We start from the raw sequence: 19,803 nt of genomic DNA, 5'->3' as shown, positions 1-19,803 counted from the left end.
GTATATCCTGACTCAGTAGAGAATGAACTGTCTAAAGCTTCCCATATAGACAGAACATTTTGTTGAGAGGAATAAGCAATTTAGCCAATAATTTCCTCAAACTTTCTGTGATGTGCATGTCACATACCCAGATATTCTTTTCTGTTTATATCTATCTTTTTTTTTTTTTTTTTTTTTAAAGATTTTATTTATTTACTTAACAGAGAGAGAGATCATAAGTAGGCAGAGAGGCAGGCAGAGAGAGAGGAAGGGAAGCAGGCTCCATGCTGAGCAGAGAGCCCGATGTGGGGCTTGATCCCAGGACCCTGAGATCATGACCTGAGCCGAAGGCAGAAGCTTTAACCCACTGAGCCACCCAGGCGCCCCTATATCTATCTTTTGTAGATGTAAAGTCGTGTTCTATAAATTGGGGGTCTAGCTCTTTTTCTTGCCCAAGGTCTCTTTCTGGCAAGCGAATGCCCACCCCCTCCCCTTAGAGAATTGGTAGCCTCCGAGTCACAGCCAACCACAGCACGCTCTCTTCTGGGCACAGTGATGGACATCAGTGTAGCTGGTGGTTGGCATGGGCGTGTCCCATGACACCAATCAGAATCCTTCCCGTTTCAACAGCAGGGACAAGAACCTTTTTACAAAATACACAGAAAGCCATTACATACCCGGCTTTGGGCTGCATGGGACGTGGGACTTAGTGGGCAGTGTCCTTAATCAGGTGGTCATTCCCCTTATAATCTAGGACCAAGTACATCTGGGAATCCAGGCAGCTGCGGCCGAATTAAGTTCGACTTTCTTACCACCGCCCCCCTCCCATTTTGGCTGGATGGCTCCCAACAGGAGGTACCAGTCAGGCCAGCCTGGGGGTATTATTAGCTTATTAGGGAAAAGAAAGAAACACTATGTCCAGGAATTTCCAAAATAGGTCCATATGACCTGCTATCCCGATCATTAGGAGGTAGCCAAGAGATGATCCTTCGGCGGGGGGCTGGGGGGGTAGCATCCAAGGGCGGCCAGGCTGTCTCACAAAGGTGTGTGGGCTGTTCAGTCTCTGAATGGTGGTAGGAAGCATGAAAGATCCAGTAATTACCTTGACTGTCAGCCCATTGTTGAGAGGCTTTGCAACGGAAGCCATGCCCCGTCGTCAGACCACAACGGTCTAGAAAGCCAGAAGCGCCGCACAGGTTAGTTTCCAGGGCCACTGTGCTATTGCAGGGGTTGGCTGATTGGACCAGGATAGCCGCACTGCGCCCTCAAAGTGTCAGCACTCACAGGTCCTAGAGAGGGTGGGAGGTCCCATGCATCGTCCACCCGAGCAGGGGTGCCCGGGGCCCCTTGCTATGGGGCTTCCCTCCCTGTACGACAAGCAGGTTGGGAGTCCAGATCAGAGACCGAGCCCTTCCTCGTGTGCCTGTCTGTGGTGGTGAACGTCCTGCCCAAAGCAGGCTCCCTCAGCAGACGGGCTCCCGTCTGGCTTGGCGGAGAGCAGGCTGCTCCGAGGCATCCACCCAAGGGACAGACGGCAGGTCAGCAGCTGGATTTATTTCCACAGTTCACAGCTCCAGAGAGAGGTGTCTGTGCAGCCTAGTTTTCCAAGTGGAGACCAAACAGCTGGGACAGCCCAGGAGGCCATAAAATGACAGGAAGGTTGATCAAGGGGAGGGCTGGGGAGAGCCCTGAAAACTGCCCTGGGCTCTGCCCAGCGAGGAGCATGGCAGCCTCCATTTTTGGTTCTGAACAGCGGCCTCTGGGACTCGTGTTGGCTTGGGCCTGAGACAGCACTCAGCCTGCTGGCCCACAGTGATCCAGGACCAGGGCCCGGGGAGCCTGGCTGAACCAGCCGCTCTGCTCCAGATGGCAAAGTGGGGGTTAACACCGTCCCCAAAGGGACAGCTGCCACTTCTTCCTGTGAACAGAGATGCCGGGGCCAGCTGCATCCTTAAGGTTGCCCTTTCCATGTCACAAAGTTGGCTCCCCCAACTTTGTGAGACGTGGAGTCCAAGCTGACCCGCCCTCCTCTGTGGCTGTGCGGCCAGAATGTCCAAAGGCTTCGTTGGGTCAGGAGCCCAGGAACAAGCTAAAGCTGCTTTCCAAAGACACCCCGCAACCGTTTCAGGAAGGTGCTGGGTCTAGAACCGAGGGTGCCAGCGAGCTCAGGCTGCCTCCCTCCGTCAGCGGCTCTCACCAGCAAAACCGGCCACTGCAGCCACTTGCAGCTGCTGCTTTGGAACTGCCGGAGATGCCCCAGGGGAAACCTCAAACCAGCCCATACGTGGAGGGCAAGGAGAGACTCAAGAGAAAGGCAGACCATTCCTGATGGGTACGTGGCAGTTTTAATAAGCAAGGAAGCTCACGTATTACCCTTGTTGTGGGTGCCCATGAGACAGGTGTCTGCTCCTGCCCACCACAATCCTAAAAGTTTATGGAGAGGCCTTGACTGGGTTGAGTTAGGTGTTCAATCCAGAGGGTCTCCACAACAGCTTACTCTCTCAAGACCGTGTCCTTGAAACACCTCTCACTGTGGAAATGGTGGGTGCAGTGTACACTCCAAGGACAGGGAGGGAGAGAGGAGGACCTCCAGGGGCCTGCTCTCGGGTCAGCGGGTGGTCACGTCCTCTAGATGAGCTCCTCCAACGGTAGCCCCCGTGACCGAGTGCTTGCCACAGCCCGGCACACTGGTACAATGGAGCAGGCGTCTTCCATTCTGTAGCCTCTGAACGAGAAAGACTTGGGGCAACGGTTCCGATTCACAAAATACTTTCATCGGAGCACCTGGGTGGCTCTGTTTGTTGGGTGTCTGCCTTTGGCTCAGGTCATGATCTCAGAGCGCTGGGATCGAGTCCTGCATCGGGCACTCCACTCATGGAGCCTGCTTCTCCCTCGGCCTGCTGCTCCCCCCGCTCGTGCTCTCTCCCTCTCTGCCAAATGGATAAATCAAGTCTTAATGAAAGACAAGGAAGGAAGGAAAGAGGAAGGGAGAGAGGAAGTACTCTGTAAACACGGCTCCCATTACATCCTCAGATGACTGCCAAAGTGGTGCCCTGGTTGTTGCTGAGTTCCAGACCTGGAGTGGGAAGGCTCCGCATCCCAGGGGCTGTTTCCTTCTTGCACAGACAGAATAACAAGTCTCCACATAAGGCATGTTTGCAAACCTATTTTGTAAATTGTAAAACCCCATGCCATTGTGGAACATAAAGGGTGATCATAACACAAAGTGGAATGTGGGGGCGTCCTGAGCTGCGAGCGAATGCCTGCCGGGCTCTGGAGCCAGTGGGCGGGAGAGAATTCTTGAGACGTCATCGTGCAAAAAAAGTGATTTCATTAAAGCCCGGGGACAGGACCCGTGGGCAGAAAGAGCTGCACTGGGACAGGGGCCCATCACATATTTTCAAGTTGGGAGGGGCCAGGGACAGCCACAGGCCTCCAAGGTGATTCTGAAGCAAGTTTTCCAGGACTCTGAGGGAGCTAGCTATTGTTGGGAAAGGGCGCTTATTCCTGTTTAGTGAAAACTCCATCCTGAGACCCTTTAGATGTATATCAGGGTCCACAGGCTTGGGGGATGAGGGCTGCCATACATTTTGGGGGCAGAGACAAAGGAACTTACCAAAGGAACTTCCGTATAAAGTAGACTCACAGGATCCTGGGGTCGGGCTAAGGCTGCCTTTTACCCTTAGCGAAATGTCCCAGCGGAAGTTCCCTTGACTGCTTCAAGGTCAGGTCACCGGGCCACCCGGCTGTAGGCAGTAAGGAAACTTAGCTTTTTTTTCTTTTGTTTCTCACATCAACTGCAAATTACATGGAAAACAATGAACGTGATACCCATTGGACTGATTAAAATCAATGTACGTGGCCGAGCCTGGGCGCCAGGGTGGCTCATTGGGGAAGCTGCTGCCTTCGGCTCAGTCGTGACCCAGGGTCCCAGGACGGAGCCCCACGTCGGGCTCCTGCTCAGGGAGGTCTGCGTCGGCCTCCGCCTGCTGCTCCGCCAGCGTGTGCGCTCTGCTCCCCACCCCGTGTCAAATAAATTAAAAAAAAAAAAAAAATCACTGAGCCAGGTTGAACTGAGTGAGGGTAAGGGGCCGGGCCCTCCCCGCGCTCCCTTACCTGCAGCATTTCGGTCAAGGGGTGGAATCTCCCCCCTGCCTTCGCTTTCTAAGATGCTGTGTGCCTCCACCTCCCCTCTGGGTCTTGTTTTGGCTCTAGATGCTGTGGTTGGAGGTGGTGAGTTTTAATCGGAGGTAATCCTCTTTTTTCAAGAACAAATCCAGATCCCGGCGCTAGGTGGGACCTGCGGTTGCTACGGGTAGGAGGGTGGGCTGCTGAGGGGCGGGGCTCTCTTCCTTTCTGACTGCTGGGACCGAACTCTCTTGACCTTGGTAGGTCTACAGCCGTGGCTGGGCCCCCGGGCAGGGAGCGCGACGGTGAAACCTCGACGGTGAAACCGGGCTGGGAGAGCGGGGCTGCTGCCGGCGCTGGGCCCGTGGGCACTGCCCTCCCACCCCACAGTCCCTGTCCTCAGTGCGCCGCGGGTGAGTGGGGCAGCGGGGTGTCGAGCTTGCAGGGACGGAGGCAAACGCAGGGTGTTGGTCCCGCACTCCCCAAGCCTGAAGCAGGCCGGCGGGCATTGAACTGGGGGAAAACCTGGGTGTCCGGGGTGTGGCCCGGGGCACCCACCTCTCTGGCTACCGTGGGGGGCCTCTGGCCGGTGTTGAGAAAGCGGGGATCCCAGAGGAGACGCTTCGGGGCCAAGGGGCTTCAGGCCTCCGCAGCCCCGGCCCGATGGATGGGAACCCCTCGGCCCCAGCCCGCGGGAGTGAACCGTCTCCGCGACGGTGCACAGTTCTGCTCCGGCCTGCCCGCGGGAGGCCTCACTGGCCCAGCCGGAGGGCCCCTGACGCCGGCAGTGGGAGCCCGGGCTGCTGGCTGCTCCGCAAAGCCTGGCAGGGGCGTTGGGGCTCTTGGTCCCAGGACTGCTGTGCGGAGCTGCGGACAGTGGATTTGGGTCCCAGACACGAGGACGGGAAGATGGCGACAGGCTCCCTCGGGGCATTCGCATTTGGGAAGGGCGGGTCCCCGGGGCCACCACCTTCCCCGCTGAGGGGTGTGGGTGTGCCGAGTGCGCTGGGAGGTTCCAGGAGCCTGCGGCAGTAGCACTTCCGTCCCCAGACCAGACGGTGACTTAACAATCTGGACCGGGGCATTTCCTGAGCACCCCAGCAATGCTGTGTGGGGGACCGGCAGGCCGCAGGGTAGGGGATGGTCCCCACCCGACATCTCGCACAGCGGCTGGGTTGTGCCTCCTCTTCAGCAATCCAGCTAACGCCATTGTCTAGTGCCCCTCTCTGTTTCACCACCAGTCCAGGGAGAGTGAAAAAAAAAGGCCAGTGGGTTTTCTGAGCTGTTCAAGGGACTGCACCTTGAGAAGGAGACGTGAGGTGAGAGCTGTCCCCCAAGGAGATGGGGTTCGGCCGGAGCTCCCCGAGTGGCCCCAGTGCGGGGCTCACCGGAGCCTCGGTGTTCTCTGTGGGCTGCTTATCCTGTCAGTCTTCCCGAGGACCTTTCTGATTCCTTCACAGAAGCGCGTGTGAAAGTCCGTAGAATCCCATGATGTTCGGCACTAGATGGGGTCTAGAGATTTGTCCTTTCCCGTTGTCTTGTAAGACGCGGTCAAAATGATGCAGCTTGCACGAGGCGGTTTGCACTGTCTGCAGAATTCCGCACGGCTGCCCGAGGGAGTGCCGGGGACACGGCCGTCCTGTCCTCAGGGGGAGAGCCTAGGCTTTGACACTGACTCTGCTGTGGACGAGCTTCTCGGCGTCTCCGCACTTGAAGTGCCACGAAGTGGGGTCAGTTACTCCGACCTCCCGGGCCGTGCCGGCACACAGCAGGGCCTCCGCTGTTCTTGGTGTCCCTGACCCGCTGAGGGAGCCCTGCCGCTCTCTCTTCCTGCTGGTGACGCATTTTGTTTCTCTCTGACCTCAGGTTGGGAGCGGTGGGCACCGGCCAGAGGCTGAGGCAGGGCGGGCAGAAGGCACCTGTCTTCATAGCCCCACACCAGCTGCGGAGCCCCGGTGACGAGTCCCTGAACCCTGTAGCCTGCCCTTTGAGGGACCAGAGGGTGACCGCAGAACCCAACCAGGAAGAGCAGGTATATCCATCCCGGGAAGCCATGCCAAACTTCCCCGAGGCCTCTGCATGGCCTCTCCATCTGCACAGTGACCAGGACCCAGAGAGCCCCAGGAGGGGGTCCCCTCAGCCCTGGGGGCCAGGCGGGCCGTGGACAACGCTGGAAGCAGACAGCGCGGAGGAGAAGCTGCCCCTGCGGGTGGCGGAGCAGGCGGAGCGGGCAGCCGCAGCCAGAGCGTGCTGGTGGGAGCCGTGGCTGCAGGTGAGCAGAGCCGGCCAGAGCGAGTGCGGACCGGCTGCCAGCCTCCGGAGCTCCGGAGCTCCGTCCTCTGACCTCGGTCTGGCCCGTGGTCACACGGGGTTTCAGCCGTTTCCAGGCTGAACAGCCCCCTGCGAGCAGAGGTGGCCTAGGCTTTTCTCGGCCCCCGCCTCCACCCCACCCTGCAGCCCTCCGTGGAGTGGCCCCCTTACTCGTGCACACACCCCCTCACTTGTCTTCCTTCCTCTCCTTTTGGAGATCACATCCCTGGCTTTGTGCCTGTCCTTTCCTGTTCCTTCCTTCCTTCCGCCGTTTATTGTTCAGTCGGTTCTGTAAACCCTGTGCTTGGATAACTCGAGTCCCCCCTGCTCTCCCAGGAGCCGGTCACCTTTGACGATGTGGCTGTGAACTTCACGCAGGAAGAGTGGGTGTGTCTAGACACCAGTCAGAGGCTCCTGTACCAGAACGTCATGGCCGAGACCTTCAGAAACCTGCTGTCCGTGGGTAAGAGGCTGGGGTTCCCTCAGCATGCCCCCTGCCCAGGACACCCCCCAGGACCCTGGGACGGCCAGCTTCCCTGAGCAGGTAGATTGGCTCACAGCTTGCTTTCCTGACCCTGGACCTCCTCTGCCTTCCAGCTGTGAAGGACCTAGGTCACTAAGCTCAGGGTAAGAAGAAAAGAGATGTAAGCCCGCACAAAGGCAAAGATGATACTCGGCACGTGAGGGTACATTGAAATTGTAGCTCTTCACGCAGCAGTGCTCACTGCACTGCTCGCGGCCGGGAGCCAGGGACTCCGTTAGGAGGGTGCCTCCTTGCTCCCAAGTGTCCCACGTTAAGTCCTTAAAACAAGGCTGTGGGAGAAGTTAGCCAAGCCTGGGATCTCACTCTCTGTCCCCTTCCCGCTCCCGTCAGAATCTTTCTGTCTACCCCAGATCTGGTCATCAAGCTTGAGCAAGAAGAAAAGCAGTGGAGAGCCGAGCTCCCGCTCCGTCCCCCAAGTGGAGAAGGCCTCCCTTCCGGTAAGCATGGCCAAGGAGGAGGGCAGGTGAGGGTCCAGGCCAGGCCCTGGGCGGGTAGAAGGCTGCCTCGGAGCCCCGGGGCCGAGCACGTCCTCGCCCAACCTGCATCCTTCACACCGGGCCCCACTCGGAGCCACAGGAGGGCTTGAGACCCTGTGCTCGCGTCCCTTGGCCCTGTGGGCATGTGTAACTGTTCAGGACAAGCCGATGTCTGCAACCGCAGGGATCGGGGTGCCTCTAGGTTGCCTGTGTCCCCTTCAGGAGAACAGAGGAGGAAGGGACATGAGCTTATGCTGAGCCCCAGTTGAGACCTGTTCCTGAGCTGGGACAGGAGGAGAGAGGTTTCTGGTAGGGCTGACCACGGGCACCACTTCCCGTTCTAGCTGCGTGATTTAAGGCACTGCCCTTCCCTTGGGTGTCCCCATTTGTACGACGTAGGAGGGCCCCTGTGGGTGTCATGGGAGCGGGAGATACTGCAAGTGAGAGGAAATGGATTTCAAGAAATGGGGTTATAGGCCAAAGTTGTCATCTCCGCTCCCGCTGAAAGACTTTCACATTAAATGTTGATTCACTTTTAACTGGGAAACACGGAGGTCTGTCCTGCCTGCCGCCGGTGAGGTGCTCTAGGGAGAGCCAGCGTGTTGGGGGCGGTGCAGGAGGGCGCTGGGGGGATGGGGCTGATGGGGCCAGTCCCTGTCCCTCCTCCACCGCAGGCAGTGGGAAGAAGGCACTCGAGGAAGAGACGCAGAGGCCGCCGGACGACAAGGAGGCCCTGGCCTGTGGAGGGACAGGCCCAGCCTCTGTGGCCCCGGCGCCCACACTTAGGACCCCTGCGCTGCCCGCGCCCCAGGCCGGGCCGCCCTTCCTGTGCCCGCCGTGTGGCCGGAGTTTCAGCAAGCGCGCCAGCCTGCTCAGCCACCCGTGCGTGCACAGTCCCCACGCGACCAGCAGGTGCGGCCAGTGTGGGAAGGGCTTCCAAAACCCAAGGGAGCTCGGCTACCACAGGCGCACACACCTCGGGGACAGGCCCTTCTGCTGCCCACTCTGCGACAAGACCTACTGCGACGCGTCAGGGCTGAGTCGCCACCGCCGCGTCCACCTGGGCTACCGGCCCCACTCCTGCCCCTGCTGTGGGAAGTGCTTCCGGGATCGGTCCGAGCTCAGACGCCACCAGAAGACACACCAGAACCAGGATCGGGTGGCCGGAGACCAGAAGCCCATCGGGACCGTCCCAGGCGCCGGAGCTCAGGAGCGCACCGACGGGAGCCAGGGGTCCAGCCAGAAGCTTGTGGCCGTGACTCAAGCCCTGGCGGCCAGGGCCCGAGAAGCCACCACTGGAACCCAGGGTCCTGTGGCCAGGACGCAGCCAGGGACTGATGGGAAGCCTGTGACCACTGTGAGACTGTGGGCAGCAGCCCCAGGACCTGGGACCAGGATGCACACGCCCAGCCCGAGAGCCCCCTGCCTGGACCCCAGGCCCCACGGCCCCCCAGCGAAGCCCTCAAGACTCAAGGTGTTCTCTTGCCTCCATTGTCCTTTGACTTTCGGCAAGAAAGCGTGTCTCTCCAGCCACCAGCAGGCCCATGTCTCAGGGCAGCCCCGCAGCTGCTTCCGCTGTGGCAAGTCCTTTAGCTCATCGTTGGCGCTGGTCAGACACCAGCAGACACACTGGAGGCAGAAGACCTACCGCTGCCCAGTGTGTGATGTCTGCTTTGGGGACAGGGACAGCCTCCTGGGTCACTGGGGGGACTCCAAAAGCCAGGACCTGTGTCTGGGCAACCTTCAGGTGTGCTGGGCCATCCTGGGCCAGTGGCTTAGCTTCTTTCATGATGCCCCCCCTTTGTCAGGGAAGGAGATGGACCTGCCCCGGGACTCAGGCTCCCGGGAGAGGGTGAGAAGGGCGGGGGGGGGGACGCCGGAGAGGGGAGAGCAGGTGAGCCCAGGCCTCGCTAACCGAGGTCCCCTTCGTGCTTGCTTCTGCTGATGCGCTGGCAGGGTCAGGGGCCCCCGCAGGAGGAGGGGGGAGGGGTGACCAGGGAAATGCTGAAAAGACGACATGAGAAGTGGAAACTCCTGTACGTTAATTAGCACCTGCCATTTTCTTTGTGTCTGATCGACCGTCAAGTGGTAATTGTTGAGAAGACAGTGGCGGCTGTGGTAGGGCTAAGAGGGGAGCGGAAGGAGGTGGGGGGGTCGGGGGTCCCATCCCTGCAACTGGGGAGTCCAGCCGGTGTTCGGATGCGGCCCTTGCTGCTGCCCGCGGGGCGGGGAGGGGGCAGGGGAGGGGGCTCCAGGGTTCTCGCTCCCCCTGCTCCTCCCCGGCAGCCTCCACACCCCTCAGCTCTGCCCCTCAGGATGGACGCTGGGGAAGAAACAACCCCCATGGGCGATGTTGGCGGACAGGAATCGGCGGCAGGGAGGCGGCTGGTCTCAGTCCTGCCTGCGTTCCTGAGCAGCACAGGTGTCGTCGGTCCGAGAGAGGAATGCCTGCTTGGCCGCAGCAGATGGCGAGTGGCCGGGGTGGGCAGCCCGACGGGGGCGGGGGGGGGGGGGGGGAGGTAGACGGGAGAAGAGGACGCAGCCTTCCTGGAAATGCAGACTGGATGTCCCTGTGGCGGGGAGGCCAGTGAGAGTGCGGCGGGTGGAGGCCACACCCTGGGAGCCCGTGCCAGGGCCACCAGGCTGCCCTCCAGGCTGGCCAGGATGCAGCATCGCTCAGAAGGGGTTTCCTGGAAGGAGGAGGAAACACCGTGACGAATCTGTGTTTACCAAGCCTTGATCCGCCGAGAGGAACGGCCCCCAGGAATCCCCTGGCCTCGAGGCCCTCCGCAACCCCTCTGGCTGGCCGGAGGGAAGGCCCTGCAGGCGGCAGCCGTGAGGGATGGCCACCCCGACCCACACCTCTCCTCCCTGCCTGCCTGGGGTTCCCTTCTCAGCTTATAAAGGGAGAAGAAAACTTACTTAGCTCCTCAAGAAACTGCCCTGGAAAAAAAGAAAAATCCATGACTGGTGGAAGATGACCCGCCCCTCCCCACACAGCACCCCCCCCCCCGCCCCTGCTCTGTAGCGGCCCCACACCACTGAGAGCCCGCCCCCCCCACCACACCTGCAAGTCTCCGGTGCAGCCAGTTGTAGCAGATGACCAAGGCCAGCAGGGGTCCGAGCACTGGCACCAGCACAAACAGGGTTATCTTCCAGCAGGGCACCCTCAGGAAGTGGGGGTCTGAGCATGACCACAGAACAAACTGGGTTAGAGGTTGTCCCCTGCCCCCTCCCCCCAGTCCGCGTATTGTTGGGCTTCTTAACTGGCTGAATGGGCCCAGGAACACACAGCTCTGTCTGTGCAGAGTTCAGGCATCTGGGGAACTCCAGTGACAACGGTGCGGGATCCCGGTTCTCACCAGCCCTTAATTGAATTGAGCATTTCTTCCATTAAAAATGGAGGCCACAAACCAGTCATCAACAGTACCTATGACCCTGTTACCAAGAGAAACCACAGATAAACTCTAATTCCCGCTGGAGAGTTGCTGAAATCTGGAAATATCTATCAATATTTGGACAAAATTATTGGACCTGCTGCTACATTGTTTAGTGTGTTTTTGTTGTTTGAAGAAGCATTTGTCACTATATGACAGATGGGTTTATGTTTTGATGCCTGTACTTCAGTGGTTTTCTCAGCAACTGTACTTGTTATCTGTGACCCTTTTAAAAACATTATTCTGGAGAAGGGTCCGTAGGTTTCACCAGAATGTCCAGGAGATTCATGGTACCGAAAGGTAGTACCTTTGCTTTGAATCCACCAAAGATCACTTTCCTCCCTTTGCGGGGTGTGTGGTCTGCACGCTGATGGGAGTCCTAAGTGCTAGGGGGGGTGCCCCCTGTTCAGGAAGGCTGCTCAGGGCAGCGACCGACCCTCTGTGCTCTGCATTAAGGCATCTTAGCATTTCTGCAACATCCGTGCAGCGGGGATGTGGGTGCCCCTCTGTTGCAGGCACGCTCCTTCAGCACTGGGGACATGGCAGTGAACAAAAAGGACAGGGATTGTAGTCTTGAAGGGCCAACATTGTAAAGGGGCTTGGTGTGTCTTCCTCCAGGAAGCCTTCCCTGATCAGTCCCGTAGAGTCACTTGTTCTGTGCTCCTAAGGACACTTCTATCATGTGGGTTTCATCAACGATGCATAAGTCGTCGGTCCTCCATGATGTTGGTGTCCTGTCCCCAACTGGGTGGCCAGCATGCCTGGGAGGGCCCGGGTACCTCCCCCCCATAATTTCTGCACACAGACGCCTTGGTCTCCCTGCTGCAGGGGTCGGCGGGCCAGGCTCAGGGTACAGTGCGTGGCCCGGAGAGGCGTCACAGGAGCGCTTGCTAGCAACATCTCAGCGTGACTTCCTCAAAAAGGCAGCGGGAAGGGCAGAGGCAGGAGGCCAACTGGGAGCGAGGGTTCTTATTTCCCCGGCCGACTGGGGCTCACCCACACCGCGCTGACCGGGCCCTGGCACTTACCAAACGTCCGGTGCAGGTTCTCTGAAAGGGAACAGAGGGAGGGACTCAGTGGGGCACTCAGAGGAGACCCCTTCCCCTCGGAGCCTCTGCAATCCGGTCACTTAAAACTCAGGAGTGAGGAACGCCCCTGGAGGAAGGGGAGCTGATGGACTCTGCCCCGGCTGCGGCAGAGGAAGGAGTCTGGTCACAGCTCCTGGCTGGCCGCGGGGTCCGAAATACTAGCGGAGTTCGTCGGAAGGAAGCCTGGGGCGTGGGGACGGTCCTGACCGAGGACCGTGGACCGTGTCGGAGATGCCGAAGGGGAGACAGGGAACGCGGAGGGCGGGCGACGAAAACTCACCGATCTCCGCGCGGAGCTTTCCTATGGTAGAGAAAGGCAGTGCTGTTAGTCCAGCCCTGGCCGGACATGGGGCCCGTCCCACCGCCGGCGCCCCGGGCCTTGCGCAGGCAGCGGGTGGACGGCAGAGCCCGGGCCTTGCGCAGGCAGCGGGTGGACGGCAGAGCCCGGGCCTTGCGCAGGCAGCGGGTGGACGGCAGAGCCCGGGCCTTGCGCAGGCAGCGGGTGGACGGCAGAGCCCGGGCCTTGCGCAGGCAGCGGGTGGACGGCAGAGCCCGGGCCTTGCGCAGGCAGCGGGTGGACGGCAGAGCCCGGGCCTTGCTCAGGCAGCGGGTGGACGGCAGAGCCCGGGCCTTGCTCAGGCAGCGGGTGGACTGCAGAGCAGAGGCTCCGAGCTGCGGGTGGCAGGAAGCACAGGAATGCAGAACGCAGGGAGCCGGGGTGGGGGGCGGGCAGCAGTGCCCCGACCTGCTTCAGGTGCCCTCACCTGAACTGCGGCTGCTCTGCGCCTCCGCCTCAGGGTCTCGGTGCCCTTGGCTCCCCCCACCCCCACTGGGCTGCACTTAGTACCTGTAAAGCCGCGAGCGTGGGGATCGGGAGGAGACGGTGCTGCCGAGACTCGGGACGTAACAACACCCCCTCCCCGACGGCGGGGAGCGAGCTGCCCCCGCGAGCCCGGGGTTCCACCCGTCCCGCGCCCCCTCCGCTCAGCCAGGGGGACTGACCGCCTCTCTACCGCGGGCGGAGTAGGGCGCCGGGACCCGGGGCCGGTTCAAGGCGGGGAGGACCCCGACGCCCGCTCGCACACCCCGGCCCTCCCCTGTGGTTTCTGCTCTCAGGACCGGCGGGGGAGAGAAGACCCCCAGGGCCCGGGAGCCGTGGCTCGGAACAGCTGGGAGAGAAGGGGCAGGACGACGCCCTGCGCTCACTCTGGCGCGGCGTGAAGCGCCCAGGTGCGGTCCCGAGGCCGCGGGGACAGCCCCGCGCCCCGCCCCTGGCAGGTGTGTCCGCTCGCGGGACTGCTGACCCTCGCGCGCCTGGCGGGGAGGCCCGCGGTGATACGGGCTGTTGCAGGTCGGCCCCGCCGCGCAGGGAACGCGGGGACCCGTTGCAGAAGTGCAAGCGCGCGGTAAGGCGTAGACTCGGCTTCCGCAGCTTGGACCCGATGCCCCTCGGAACTCGGCACCAGGCCGCCCAGCTCCGAGCGCGTTCCCGGGGGTGGGGGGCGGCCCGCCCTCCAGCCCTTACCTCTCAGTCTGTGCTGCAGGCACAGGTAGACGAGGCCCGCGGCGATCTGCAGCAGCAGCACCGGGAGCACGGCGAGGAGGACCAGCACGCCGGGGTTGATCCAGTAGAAGGGGTCTGGAAGGCAGAAGGAGCGCTGCAGCCCCGGCCCCGCACTGATCCTGAGGCCCTGGCACAGCCCCAGGGGGAAGCGGGTCTGCTTCCGGGAAGGCTCCCCGCGGGCGAGGCCCGTCTTACAGAGTTTAGGAACCAGCTAAGAGACTTAGGTCAGGTCCTCACAGCGCACCGGGCTGGGGTGGGGGGGTTGGGGGGGTGCCAGGGGGTGACCGCACTGACCCACGACCACCCCTCTGGAGGAGGGGGCCACAGTCCCACGAGACTAGAGCACAGCTTGACCCTGAGCCGGGCCGGGGGTGGGGGTTAGGGAGTCAGGATCCCTGCAGTTAGAGGGGAAAACCAAATGGAGTTATTTTTAGTCATCTTTGAACTGAAATTTAGCATTTCTTCCCATTAGCAGGTCTGTAGGCAACGTGCCACAATAGTATGAAGAGAATCTGACTTTGTCATCAAGAAAACCCACAAATATATTCATACCATGTTAGAGTGGTTTGCAGAAACCTCAAAATATATCACTTTGGTTCATCACTACTTTAACAAGTGAGCCACCCAGGTGCCCCTATCATCACTACTTTGAAATTACAGTAGTTCTCAGGGCCACTTCATATCTTGTAACATTTTGATAGCCGTGTTTCAGTACAAATATGTTTTATTTCATGCATTTGAAAGATCCCTCTGGGAAGGGTAAAAACAGAAGGGCCGAGGCCAGGGAGGTTCCTGGCTGGCTCCTCAGTAGGGAACAGGAGTCTCCATCTTAGGATTGTGAGTTCAAGCCCCACATTGGGAACAGAGTTTACCTAAAAAAAGAGAGAGCACAGGGGTCCGTTGACGTCCCCGGTGCAGTTATGAACCCCTCCTAGGGTGGTTTGATGACTGAGGGGATGTGGTGTGGGACCACGGATGGGGGTGGTCTCCGGCTCTGGCTCTGCCCCCACCTGGAACTTGCCATTCCAGAATCTCCTTCATCCACGCCCAAGAGCTCTGCCTGTCTAAGCTCAGTGTGTCCAGCTGGCTCAGCCCACCTCATCTTGTTCTCTGCTATCCTGGGACAGATAAAGACAGGGCCATCAAGGGCACGGACCAAGAGACAGCAAGGGACAGCACGCAACTGGACCGAGAGGGTTTCTTAGGTAGGAACCAAATCCTTCGAGCTGCAGGTTAAGGCTCTTATCTGTGATGTGCCCCAGAAGAAAATGTAGCCAATTCTGCTCTCCAAGTTCTTACCCCAAGTTCCCTGCAGGTACAGACTTGCACACTTGTATACCTTCACAAAGTGCTAGAATCACAAAACGGGAGAGAAGGAGCCATTAGGGGCCTGCTGATGGAAAGTAACAGGAGAGAGCATCACCTACGAATGCTTGGAAAAGTAAGTTACACCTGGTTGTACTTCTCTTTCAGTTTACAAGAAACACAAAGATGGGGCACTGTGTAGAACAGAATGGGGATGGACCAGCAAAGCTAGAGCGTGGGAAACTCCACAGGGCAAACAGCAGCCTGTGGATCTCGGTTAGACCTGACTCAAACTGAACAGCTCTAGAAATATATTTGGGTAGCCGGCAAGGGAATTTGAACAGAGAGTGGCATTGAGGATATTAGGGAATTTTTGTTAATTTTAAAAGACAGGTTGACAATATTGTGTTTATGGTTTTTTATTTTTTTATTTTTATTTATTTTTTAAAAGATTTTATTTATTTATTTGACAGAGAGAGATCACAAGTAGACAGAGAGGCAGGCAGAGAGAGAGAGAGGGAAGCAGGCTCCCTGCTGAGCAGAGAGCCCGATGTGGGGCTTGATCCCAGGACCCTGAGATCATGACCTGAGCTGAAGGCAGAGGCTTTAACCCACTGAGCCACCCAGGCGCCCGTGTTTATGGTTTTTTAAAAGAGTTCTTCCCTTTTAAAAGAAGTGGTACTTTCTTTTTGTTTGTTTTCCAAGTAAACTCACCCCCCCATTGTGACCTTGAGATCAAGAGTCACTGAGATCACCCCAGATGACCTTGAGATGGTGAGTCACGTGCTCCATGGATGGAGTCAGCCCGGTGCCCTTGAGTGACCCATTCTTGCACATTTAGTGATTTAATGATAATAATGCCTAGGATTTGCCCTGGTAATTCAGTGGGGGAGGGTGGAGATGAGCGGGTCAGGGGAACTGGCAGTCTGTCTGTCCACGTGGGTGACTGCCGCAGAAAGGGGGTGGGACCCTCGAGGCTCCCTGTGATCGTCTCTCTGCTTCTGGGATGCTTTTAAGTTTCATAATGAAGCGTAGGAGGAAAGGCTTAGAGAAAATAGGTAGTAAAATCACAAAAATGCAAGAAAAAACGTCGGAAAGAAAGAGAAAGACTCTGGAGAGAAGGCGGGGAGGTGATTCTCTGCTCTAACAGTCACTGCAGTTCAGTCCTCGAGCTGCTGGGATTCCTGCTCCCCGGCGAGGGGGCGGTCCCTTGTTTACGGGTAAAACACTTTCCTTAGACTCAGGCTCGCAGACTCTGAGCTGGGAGGACCCGGGCTGGGACGTGGAACCTCAACCCAGGGAACACCGTGCCCGGAGGCGGTTTCGTTTCTCTCGCTCTCTCTTCCCTTCCTCCCCTCTTCCTTCCCCTCGCCTGGCCGAGTCCCCTGCCTGCTCTCTTCTCTCTCTCCCTCCCTTCCTTCCTCTCTCCCTCCCTTGCTCCCTCTTCCTTCTGTCCTTGGGGACGGGGTTGTGCTGGGGGAGGCAGACCCGGACGGGAAGGCAGGAACGCCGCCCCTGACCGTCCTCGCGAGGACACGGCCGCGCGCCCAGGCCCCGAGCCGGGCCAGCCGTGCGCCCGGCCTCGCAGGGCGCACAAAGCCGTTTTCCCAGCCCGGACGCCCTCCTGCAGGCTGGGGCGTTGTTACCGCGCACACCAGGCCATCTTCTGGCCGCGACACACAGAAGCGACGGGTTGTCTCCCGAGCGCGTGCGGAGCCGCGGAAGGACCCTGAGACGCTGTTCTTCAGCCAAGGGCAGTGGCAGTCAGGGCTCCCTCCCCGCACCCCACCTGAGGGGACCGAACAGCAAATGCCCAAACCCCCCTCATCCGAACACTCCCGAGAGCGAACTCGGAGGGGAGCGTCTCTCTTTCACACGTTTGCTCGTTTGTGTCGTTACTTGGAGCACGTTTTCCGGGCACGTTCCTCGTCCAATAAAACACCCACACCCACCGGGGGGGCCTCTGTGCTGGGCTTGGGTAGTTGGGCTCCTTCGGAATCCTGCCTCCCTTTAGAACCAACAAACAGGGAGACATTCCAGAGCCAGACGTGGAAGGAAGAAAGTCCGCTTGGCCCTGGAAGTCACTCTCGGGTTATTAGCCTCCCCTCTAGCGGCAAAACAACGACAACAAAACCAACCAGGAATGGACGATTCTGGGTGGCGCTGCCTCTGTTTCTCGGCTTCTTTATTTTTTAAAATGTTTGTCTCTGTGTGTGCTCGCCCTCCCGTAACTGCCCTATGGGACCGTCTCATAGTCGTCTCTCCGTATCCGCTACCCCTGCGGCCGGGACCGTGACGTCTGTGCTGGGTGCCCACCTCCAGCAGCCCGTCCCCCACAGCCCCCAGCTCGGTGCCCACCTCCAGCAGCCGGTCCCCCACAGCCCCCAGCTCGGTGCCCACCTCCAGCAGCCCGTCCCCCACAGCCCCCAGCTCGGTGCCCACCTCCAGCAGCCCGTCCCCCCACAGCCCCCAGGTGCCCACCTCCAGCAGCCCGTCCCCCACAGCCCCCAGCTCGGTGCCCACCTCCAGCAGCCCGTCCCCCACAGCCCCCAGCTCGGTGCCCACCTCCAGCAGCCCGTCCCCCACAGCCCCCAGCTCGGTGCCCACCTCCAGCAGCCCGTCCCCCACAGCCCCCAGCTCGGTGCCCACCTCCAGCAGCCCGTCCCCCACAGCCCCCAGCGGGGGGCACGGCCCTCATGCAGTTCCCGGGTCCAGGCCATTTGCTGCCTCCTCGCCCTGCCTCAGGCCCGGCTTCCCCAGCTGGCCGGCTGTGAGTGTACGCACCCCCCTGTCCCACAGCGGGGGCTGTGAGCCGCAGGGTGGCGTCTCCGTTGAGAGAGGGTCCAGTCTCAGGGAGGTCGCGCCCCCTCAAACACTCACCTTCCACTCTCAGTTCCATGGCCGCCTCCTCCTGGTAGGAATGATCTCGGAAGAAGCAGGTGAACCCTCCTTCGTCGGAGAACCTCACGTTGTGGATCCTGAGGGTCACCTTCCCCTCGCCCATGGCTTCTTTCAGCAGTTCGGTCCGTCCCCGATATTCGGGCGCCTGCTCTGCATCCTGGTCCTTGCCGTTTCGGTAGAGATGGACCACCCTGGAGAAGGGGGGCCGGTACCAGCCCACCTCCATGCCTGTGGCGTTCTTCCCAGGGTAGATGCGACACGGCAGCTCGGCCTCATCGCCCACCAGCGCCCGGATGGGGTGGCCCGGTCCTATGACCCTGAACTGACCTGTCCAAGACACCAAAGAAAAAAAACTGAGTCACGGGACCTCAACACAGAAACACGTCCTGGGAAGGGCTGTGTGCTAGAGCCAAGGAAGAAGACACTGATTTGTAGACGGAGTTCTTGAACCAGGAAGGGGAAATCCCTGGTTACAGAGGTGCGAGCGCCCTGGATGGGAGGAAGGTTCTAGTATGTGGCCACCCTGCAGAGCTGCTCCTGCTGGCTGTCTCCATCGCTGACTCTCTAGCCCAGCTGTTAGGTCCCATCACGGGATGTGGTCCTGGCATCTTGCAGTTTAATTTTTGGGACGGGGGATGGGGTGGGCCCTGTCTGAACCTATCCAAGCCGCTCCCTACTTTCCCCTGGTGGGTTTGCTTTGGTCCTTGTTCACACGCTGTTCCCTAGATGTCCCCCACTGGGGCGGCTCTACTTCCCTCCTCTCCTCTGTGCCTTCAGCCCAGGCTCCCAAACTTTTTGCCACGTGGAGTGTGTCTGTCAGCCAGACTCAGAGCTCCTAGAAGGGAAGACTGGTTTCCCATGACACCTGCTAGGATTTCTCAAGGGGTAAGTGGGGCTGGGCCTCCCCTATTGGGAGGGGAGAATCTCCCTGAGGCTGAGAGCCTGTCTTCTGGATGTTTTTCCTTTATGGGCCCCAGCACCCGACAGCACATGGCAGCAGGGCTCCTCTGAAAACTCGAGCGCCCGATCCCGTGGGAGAGAGCTCTCCGACACGAAGGGACGCGGCCAGTCAGCATAGATCGCGACTTATCAGGGGACGGGCACCGCCTCCTCCCGGTCCACCCTGACGGCCGCTCCAGTCCGCAGTCATCAGTCGGAGGAGGCAACGCGGGAAAGGTCGGTCTGGATAAGCTCAAGGAGACCTGGGCTGGGGCTGCCTTATGGCTGCGTTATGGAGCTCGGGCCCGATGCTGAAGCGCGCAGGGAGCCTGTCAGCACACCCAGGGTTTGGACAGATAATGTGCGATGCACCTTGAGGATGAATTGAAGGTGAACCCAGGGTCGCCTCAAGGCAGAAATAAAGATCAGTCTTACCTGCGGAGCTGCAGGACAGCTGGAGGAGGAGGACCAGGGAGGGGAGGCAGCCGGGCAAGCAGGACCTCCACGAACTAGCCATCTCCGCGAGGACTGGGGACAGAGCGTCCCTGCAGCAGGGTCAGGCCAAGCAGAGGCCCTCGGGGTGCATGTCCCCTGCCTCTGACGAAGCCTGAGGGAGGATCCAGGAGGCCGGCCTCCTCCAGGCTGTGCCACAGCTGTGCTCCCACGAACGGCCGAGTCAGCCCCACCAGGCACTTACACAAAAGGACTACTGACCCAGGGGGTGACCAGGGCCTGGAGCAGAGGCCGCCTGGTACTGGCTCCCCCCAGCCCCTCCTGCAGCCCAGCATTCCTGGGGCTTCTGGGGGTGACCACTCGCTGGGCCTCAGGAAGGGCTGTCCTATGGTCTGTGAGGTTCCTTCAAGCCCTCTCTTCCTGCTGTCTGCCAAGGGGGAAGAATTGTTGTGGGTTTTAGGAAGGGGAAGCCCGGCAATCTCCCTGACCTCTAACTGCCCTCTCTCCGACACACGGCCGGGCTGCCTTCCTTCCGTTCTGATGTGTGCGGGATCGCTTGGGCCCGTTCCCCGAGAACACATTTGGGAAGGGCGTGAGCTGAGCGTTGCCTGTGCTCCGAGAGGCCAGCGTGGAGGAGGGAGTCCCCGGCAGGGCCCATCTCCCGGCCTTGGCATCATGC

General features: G+C 59.9%; 2 protein-coding genes across 3 annotated transcripts; one reads left to right on the top strand and one right to left on the bottom strand.

The window, feature by feature from the left end:
- The first annotated feature begins 338 nt into the window (after positions 1–338).
- Positions 339–9,407, top strand: ZFP57 (ZFP57 zinc finger protein). Its single transcript, XM_045073935.1, has 4 exons — positions 339–6,379; positions 6,754–6,880; positions 7,312–7,398; positions 8,112–9,407. Exons 1-4 carry the CDS (start codon positions 6,161–6,163, stop codon positions 9,380–9,382), a joined length of 1,704 nt encoding a protein of 567 aa, XP_044929870.1. The 5' UTR covers positions 339–6,160; the 3' UTR covers positions 9,383–9,407.
- Positions 9,408–9,474: 67 nt separating this feature from the next.
- On the bottom strand, positions 9,475–19,521 carry MOG (myelin oligodendrocyte glycoprotein). 2 transcript variants are annotated; one of them, XM_013050663.2, is made up of 8 exons: positions 19,107–19,521; positions 17,712–18,059; positions 13,488–13,601; positions 12,243–12,263; positions 11,903–11,923; positions 10,505–10,621; positions 10,360–10,375; positions 9,475–10,127 (listed from the first exon to the last, which is right to left on the bottom strand). In XM_013050663.2, exons 1-7 carry the CDS (start codon positions 19,186–19,188, stop codon positions 10,368–10,370), a joined length of 711 nt encoding a protein of 236 aa, XP_012906117.1. In that variant the 5' UTR covers positions 19,189–19,521; the 3' UTR covers positions 9,475–10,127; positions 10,360–10,367. The 2 variants fall into 2 exon arrangements, with proteins under 2 accessions (XP_012906117.1, XP_004781916.1); XM_004781859.3 differs by having other exon boundaries at positions 10,360–10,380; positions 19,107–19,518.
- Between the last annotated feature and the right edge of the window lie 282 nt (positions 19,522–19,803).

This window comes from Mustela putorius, unplaced genomic scaffold, assembly GCF_011764305.1.
Source record: "Mustela putorius furo isolate JIRA1106 unplaced genomic scaffold, ASM1176430v1.1 tig00537295_pilon_pilon_pilon, whole genome shotgun sequence".
Taxonomy (NCBI): domain Eukaryota; kingdom Metazoa; phylum Chordata; class Mammalia; order Carnivora; family Mustelidae; genus Mustela; species Mustela putorius.
This window is presented reverse-complemented; position numbering and strand designations above follow the sequence as displayed.